The sequence below is a fragment of the Entamoeba histolytica genome, genomic scaffold (assembly GCF_000208925.1).
Source record: "Entamoeba histolytica HM-1:IMSS scf_1104750519283 genomic scaffold, whole genome shotgun sequence".
NCBI lineage: Eukaryota > Evosea > Mastigamoebida > Endamoebidae > Entamoeba > Entamoeba histolytica.
The window spans coordinates 117,534-125,548 of record NW_001914880.1 but is presented as its reverse complement, the minus strand read 5'-3'; the positions used below and the strand labels follow the sequence as shown (position 1 = coordinate 125,548).

The window sequence follows — 8,015 nt, the reverse complement described above, 5'->3', positions numbered from 1 at the left end:
TTTGATGGATATAAGTTCTGGAAATTTGTCATTTTATATCAGTTTCAATGATGTTTTTAATAATGAAAAAATCGTTTTGAGGTTTAACAAAAGGAAATTAAATAAGATAATACTTCAATTAAACAAAATAACAATAAATCAAAATCAAAAACTCATATAATTTATATTATTTTTGAAACCACAAACTTTTTTAACAATTCAATTTTTGTATTAGATAAATTGAAGAATAGTAAAGGTTAGTAGCATTTCTTTGTTGGTGGTATTTTATTTGAAAACAAAAATAAACTTCAACCAATGGTATTGAAATTATTTGAATTTAATTAATCAAACATAGAAAGATTTTTATATACTCACTGTACATAAATTGATTTTTTTATCTTTTAACTTATAATGTTTATATATTTTGTTTCTTTTACTTTACAAGTAAAAGTAAATGAAGTGTTTCTCATATTCATTGAAATTCAGCATTGAATGAAATAATGTCGTAAATCCATTTAGTATCACTTATTGAGAATTTCATTATTTTTAATTGTTTTAATGATAATCCAATATTCAACTATGTAAATCTATCGTTTAATTAAACAAATAAAGTAGTTAAATAAATGTTAATATACTTATTTTATATTGTTCTTTGTTCACCTGAAAATAATCACCTCTTTGTGCTTTAAGAATGTTTATTCATCAATTATTCGTTTATTCTTTAGTTTTTCATTATTGAGAAGTTTGACTTTCTATTCATCATTTTTTATTTGGATTAAAGCCATTTCAAATTTTATCAACTTAAATATTCTTCCTTTTTATTTGAATTTACTTTATATTAAAAGTTCATAGTCTTTACTTTCTTCTGTTATGATTAAAAAATAGATCCTCATCAATATATTATTATGAATAATTTCATTTATCATCATCAACACAAATACCAATTTTCTTTGATAATATGTCATATATATTCAATTCAAAGAAATTATTAGCATATATAATTGAATGTTGATAAATAATAATACAATCTTTACAAATGACCACTCTTCTATTAAAACAATTGATATTCTATCATCATAATTAAAAATCAATCCCATCATTTCAATAATTGATATAATATTTCAGAATAATGACTTCAACATAACCAGATAATACATGTTGATTCAAACTATTGACTTTGTTCTATAATTCTCTGTAGTGTTTTGACATGCCATCTTCTAATATGTTTTAATTTAATTCATTATTATATCCTCGTTTCTTATTATTTTATCATTATAAATAGTACATCATTTCATTTATTATTTAATGTAATTATTGAATTGTTCATTCATACATATTGTTTTCTTTTATTAATTTTATTGTTTGTATTCATTTCTTTTTATATTATTATTCATTATTTCATTACTATTGTATTTTATTAATTAATTATTCACTTTATTCATTTTCAATTTATTGCCATATTTCATTATATTTATTCTTTAATTATTTTATTGATGTTAGTGAGATGTTCTTATTTTGTATAATTTGATGTATTCATTACATTCATTTTTATTAATTATTTTAAAACACGCTTTATTCAATACCTTCATTTTCTATTTTTATTCATTTTCATCACTTCTTCTACACAATTTATTGTTATAATTAATTAAATATACATTCATTATTATCGTATTATTTCATCATTGTGTTATTTGATATTATTTTGTTCTTTATTGTTGTATATTCTATATTCTTATTTCTTTTTCTCCACTCTCTTTTATTAGTTCTTTAATTTATTAATGTGTATTTTTATCATTCGCGTTGCTTGTTATTATTTCTTTTAATTTATAGAATTGATTTGAGTCGTGATTCATTATTCTATTTTTTCTTATTTTTTCTTATCTTCTACTATTTCTTTGTTTTCTAATATTCATTTTGATGTTTATTACATTTATAATCTATGTCATTAATAACTCTTCATCATTTTTTCTTTTAACTTTTGGTGGTTGCTTCTTCTTTTTATTTCTTCTTCATTCAGTTTCTTTTTGTATTTCTTTGTTTCTCTAGTCTCTCATTTATTTGTTTTCTTTTCTATATTTTTATCTGATTTTCTTCTTTCTCTTTTTCATATCTTTCATATATCCTTTTCTTCTTCTCATTTTTTATGCTCTGGTATTTTTTCTTTAATTATTTTACTTTTATTTAATTTCCATATATATTTCTCTTTATCTTTTCTTCAACTATGTTTTTTGTCTTTTCTTGTAACATCTTTTATTCTGAGACTTTTCCTTTGTCTTGTTTATTCTCATAATGATGTTGATTAAGCATTCTACTTGAATTAAGGTATTTGTGATTATAGCATTTTCTTTTTTTTTTAATATAAGAATGCTTACGTAAAAATTGACTATGATATTTATTATTATAATACAATTGGAATAATATGAATATAACTATTATTTGTCTGATAATGAATTATATTCATGAAAACAACATCAAAACTATTTGTTGGCATACATTATTTTTTTCTATATGACTTTCATAACATTCTCGTAATAATGAAATATTTCTAAGAAAATGTAAAAAGCAATGAATAACAATGAATAAAGAAATAAAATAAAGAATAAGAAATAATAACATAAATATGTTGATGTATTTTATCATTCTTTATTTGTTTTATTCTTATTATTATAATTTCTATTATCTTATTCATTTGATTCATAATGAATTAATTCAATGAAATAATACAAATAATTTGTTTATTCGTTTCATTATATTTTATTTCTATTTAATTCTTATTTCTTTCCTTATTTATTAAAAACACTATCATTGGATGTGAAAATTTCATTAAATGAAATAAAATAAATAATCATTGAATTATGTCCATTTTTAATTCACCATTTCATTCATCTACCAATGAATGAAATGGCTGTTCATATTCTTCATTGATTTGTTTTTATTCTTTTTTATTTCATTTTCAATTAAACAAGATTGAATCATTTCATTTATTAGCTTTCTTTGTTATTTAAAAAATTCTTTTCAACAAATTGCATTTATTATTCATTCATATTCAAAATGAATATTGATCATATCGTGAACATCGTTTTGTATTTTTTTATAAACATAAATATCATTATATCCAAATGAAAACAAAAATTGTCTGATTGTTAATATAAATAAAATTCATATTGGGATTCATTATTATAAACTTTCTTCATTCTTTTCATGTTTCATTTTGTTTATATTGAATCGATTGAAAATAAAATTGTTTTGAGTCATTTACATCACTTTCAATCTATTCTATATTTAACATATCCTCAAATATATTTCATATTGAATATTCATTGTTAATAATTATATTCTTTATTCTTTGATCAAATATTGTTGTGTTTTTATAAAAATCTTCATTCTTTGATTCAAATATTATATTACTTATTATTCTTTCTGCCAATTCTTCTATTTGGTGATTTTCTTCAATTATATTATCACATCTTCATTCTCTATTCATTGTTTCTTTGATATTTATTCTTTACATTATATATTCTTTTCTTCTTTCGTCTTTTTAAATTCTTCGGTGATTTTATCTATTTCTTCTTGTATTTTGAATATTTTGTTTTTAATTTTCATTTCTTCAATACGATTAGTTTTATCTATTACTCCATTCAGTGTTTTAATTAGTTTTTCTTCATCACTACATTCTTTATGTTTCTTTCAATTTCTTTCTTCATTATTTCTATCTGTTTGTTTCTTGAATTTTCTTTACTCTTCTTTAAACTACTCTTTCACACTATCATTTCTCATTTTTATTTCAATATTCATGAATCTCATTTGTTTTGTTTCAAAGATACAAACTTTTGTACTTCATATTTAGTGTTGAAAATGCTTAGTATGTCATCTTTTGTATATTGCATATTTGAAATGTTACTACTCCTTCTTTATTCATTTGATTCTTCAGTGGTATTCACTCTTCCATTGTATTTGTTACATATAAGAACAAAATAAAACAACATTTTAATTAAGAGTAAGACTCACAACGTTTATTTAACATTTCTTTGTTCTATTCAACCATTTCTTTCTCTTGTTTTTAAAAATATTAATAAAATATTGTAAAAAGTGATTGACAATACCACAAAAGACATTGATAAAATACAGATATTAGAGAAATGGATAAAACTAGTTGATTATTTGATAGAAATATTGTTGCATATCACAATAACAATGGAAACGATTGAAGAAAAGAAATGTTTATAAAGAATAAAGAATAGAACCAAGAAAGAGAAAAATAAGAAATGTCAAAATAAATGGAGTGTTAATTTAAGTCAATATACTAATACCTTCAAAAAAGTATGAGATTGATTAAAGAAATAAAAATTGAACATAAAAACATAAAGAAGGTAAAAGAATTGGTATTAAAACATAATGAATATCGTTGATTATTACTTCAATCAAATCAAAATGGTTATGTTTGATTTAATTGATAATAATAATCATAAAAATAAAATGTATTACTATCATTTGTCTATGTAGTATATTTTATATTAAATTCAATAAAATAAGTAAATGAGTTGGTTTTCATTGTTTATTGTCATCTAATTCATTTAGTAGTATTTCAAAATAGTTAGATAAGATTATTGACAAGTACAAATAGATATAGTATTTAATTCTTGTTGATGTATTAGAAGATAAATTAAATTAGTGGTTGTAACTTAAACATCAAAATGCTTTCTATCTTTATGCCTCATTTAATCATTTTCTTTTTAATGCAACAATTTGTTAAATGTTTTAGTATTAAATAGTAAAGTAAAACAAGACTTATTCATTTAGATAGATGCTAGTTTCTAAAACAAATAATTTACTGTTTAATTAATTAATTCTTTTATATGTTTCCTTCTTTCTTATTCACATCTCTTCTTCTATCCATATCACACGACTTGTTTTTCTTATTCTTTTCTTTCTATTCATTTCATTTCTTAATCCTTTTAAACTATTCTTTCCTCCTTTTCCTATTTTCTTTGCTTTTGTTCCTTCTTCTTCTTTATCTTTCTTACTCTTTTCTTTCTTTTCTTCATCAATTATATTCTTCTCTTCTTCTGTTGCTTTTTCTTCTTTCATTTTACCCATTTCTTCTCTTTCTTCTTCAACTAAAACTTCTTCTTGCTTTTCTTCTTCTCTTACATCTCCTTTATTTTCTCCTTCATTCTTAAAATCCTCTACTTCATCACTCACTTGTTGAAATACTTCAATACTCCTTTCTCCTGCTACAAGCACTTTTATACTTTCTTCTTTTAATCCTTTAATCCCATACATTTCAAGTAGTGTCTTTCTTTCTCTCTTTTCATTTCTCCACTTCCCCCATTCTTTTTCTTTTCTTGCCTCTTCTTCTATCCTTCTTTCTATTTCTTTCTTTTCATTTGTCATTTCTTCTTTATTTCCATTTGTTATTTCTTCTTTCTTTTCATTTATCATTTCTTCTTTATTTTCATTTATCATTTCTTCTTTATTGTTTATCATTTCTTCTTTATTGTTTATCATTTCTTCTTTATTTTCTATTACCATTTCTTTATTTCCATTTGTTATTTCTTCTTTATTTTCTATTACCATTTCTTCTATGTTATCTATGACTTTCTCGTTTGGTGGAATTGTTTGATGAGAAAGATTGTTGGGTAATGTGTTTGATTTGTCAATGATTTCCGAGAGTGGTTGTTGAGTAGTTGTGAGGGGTTGAATCAATACTTGTTCTTTTCCAACGACTTCTGGTGCTTCATCATCAAGACAGAGCTCGACATCACTCCATTCTTGCATTGGCTCGTCTTGGGTCAGTGGATTGGAATTGTCTTGCATCGGTGGATTGGAATTAACTCCGAATTTTTAGGGTTTAGACTATCAATAGTTGATGGGTCGCTTCAAGCTCTACAAGAAATTCCTTGGGTTTTATAAAGTTTATTGTGGACTAAAAGAACCGTTGAGAATCTTAGTTGATAAACAATTCCTTCAAGAGACAAATAGACGATGTTTATCTCTACCAAATCTTCTTCTTAAAATCTTCAACTGCAAATCCACGGTTTGTATTACAAATTGTATAAAAAATAATCTTCCATCCACTTTTGATTATCCACAACATATTGATATTGAATGTAAACATCAATCTCCATGTACTACTAATCTTGTTTGGGATTTGTTTTTCTTTTCAAACAAACATAACTCATAAAATAATCTCTTAGTGCTTTAATTCTCTTTTAGAACCATTTAAGGGAAAGTTAGGAACAAAAATTCCTTATAATTATGTAATTGCAACTATGGACCAAAGTCTTATTGAACAATATCGTCATACTCGTTTTCCTGTTATAACATATGACAAACAAATTCTCAAGTTATGTTCTCCTTCTCCTTCTCTTAAACGTATTTATAAAGTAACACTTTCAAAAGCAAAAGAATTAACTCATGAAGAAAAAATTTTAGCTAAAAAAGCTGAAGACGAATTTCATGCTTTAATGAATGAAGAAAATAAACAAATGACTGGAATGCAAACCCATCTTAACAGTTTAATTAAGTCAAAAAAACCTAAAGGTCCAAATCCACTTTCAATCTTAAAGAAGTCTCTCTACAAACCTCAACCTACTTCTCTTCTTTCTAATTTAAATAGAAAAGTTCGTCGTGGAAGTCGTGGAAATCAAAAAGCAAAAAAGATTAGAAGATTTAAACTTAAATCTCTTTTAATTGCTTCTTCTCTAAATGAAACTTCTTCTTCTCTTTAATTTTATATCTTTCTTGTTTATTTTGTATTTACTTTCTTCTACTTCTTTTTCATTATTATTCTCTTTTTATTTTATTTATTCTTCATCTTCTTTTTCATGACTTTCACTTCTTTTTATTCTGATTATCTTTGATACTTTCCTTATTCTTATTCTTATTCTTATTCTTTTCTCTATTTCTATTTTCCTCACTTTAATTATTCTATTCTTGATTTTTCTTGTTTCTTTCTCTTCTCATTTCATTCTTCTTTATTCATTTAAGAGATTTTCTTTATTATCTTTCTCAATTAAATCATTTGATAAATAATGAATTCTTTATACCTTTAATTCCTTCATTTCTTCATTTTTACTTGTTATCGGTTATTATTGAAAAATCAACCCCTTATAAATAAAAATATTGAAGATAATGTTTATGTTTATTTGAATGATTGAAATGTCTTGAATTATGTTTTTATTATTGTTATTCTTGTATTTTATGTTTGTTTTTCAAAAAAAAAAGAGTGTTATTTTATTCTTCATCTTTCATTTTTTATTATTCTTTCATTTTTATAGAATTAATGTGAATTTTTAGTATTTTATATATTAATTTAATTATTTCTTTGTCATTTATCTAAATTCCCTTCAATTCGTGCTTTCATCACTTTCATTCTTCTTTTCATTTCTTCGATTTCTCCACTTAAATATTCAATATCACTTGCATTTCGTTCAAATACACTCTTAATCACTATTTTGTTATTTCTGTCTTTCTTCTTTTCTTGTATTAACAAACTTTCTAATTCATTATTAATTTCCTTTTGTGCACAACTTCCATATGTTTTGTCTATCCCTTCTATCATCTTTTCTACTTCTTTCTTACTTCTTCGATATTTCTCAACAAGAATTGGTTGACTATATAATTCTTCCCTTCCTACTTGATGTTCAATCATTTCTCGTGTCTTTTCCCCTTCTTCTTGTAACTCTTCAATCTTTCTTTTCGTATTAACCCATTCCCCTTCTACATTCCGTGTTTCTTTAATCACTTCTTCTATCTCTTTTTCTACTTCATCCGTACTTCTTAACTCTATCTTCTCTCGATAATACCCTTCCATGCTTTTCTTCTCTATAAATCTTTTGATCGTTTCTAAGTCTTCTCTACTAAAACTTCCAACAATCATCCTCCCATTCACTTCTTTTCTATTTCCATCTTTATTCTCTTCTTTTCCTTTATTTCCTATACTACTTATTTGATTGAATGGATTTGTGTTTGTTTGATTGAATGGATTTGTGTTTGTTTGATTGAATGGACTTGTGTTTGTTTGATTGAATGGA

The 8,015-nt window shown here is 23.6% G+C and overlaps 3 protein-coding genes across 3 annotated transcripts, besides 1 other annotated feature; 1 reads left to right on the top strand and 2 right to left on the bottom strand.

The window, feature by feature from the left end:
* The first annotated feature begins 4,064 nt into the window (after positions 1-4,064).
* Positions 4,065-4,410: a repeat region.
* A 444-nt stretch (positions 4,411-4,854) lies between these two features.
* Positions 4,855-5,757, bottom strand: EHI_199170 (uncharacterized protein; the record flags this gene model as incomplete). The annotated part of the gene is made up of 1 exon (XM_648207.2): positions 4,855-5,757. One exon carries the CDS (start codon positions 5,755-5,757, stop codon positions 4,855-4,857), a length of 903 nt encoding a protein of 300 aa, XP_653299.2.
* A 91-nt stretch (positions 5,758-5,848) lies between these two features.
* Positions 5,849-6,710, top strand: EHI_199160 (uncharacterized protein; the record flags this gene model as incomplete). The annotated part of the gene is made up of 2 exons (XM_648221.1): positions 5,849-6,121; positions 6,177-6,710. 2 exons carry the CDS (start codon positions 5,849-5,851, stop codon positions 6,708-6,710), a joined length of 807 nt encoding a protein of 268 aa, XP_653313.1.
* A 599-nt stretch (positions 6,711-7,309) lies between these two features.
* Positions 7,310-7,795, bottom strand: EHI_199150 (uncharacterized protein; the record flags this gene model as incomplete). Its single annotated transcript, XM_648206.2, has 1 exon — positions 7,310-7,795. One exon carries the CDS (start codon positions 7,793-7,795, stop codon positions 7,310-7,312), a length of 486 nt encoding a protein of 161 aa, XP_653298.2.
* Between the last annotated feature and the right edge of the window lie 220 nt (positions 7,796-8,015).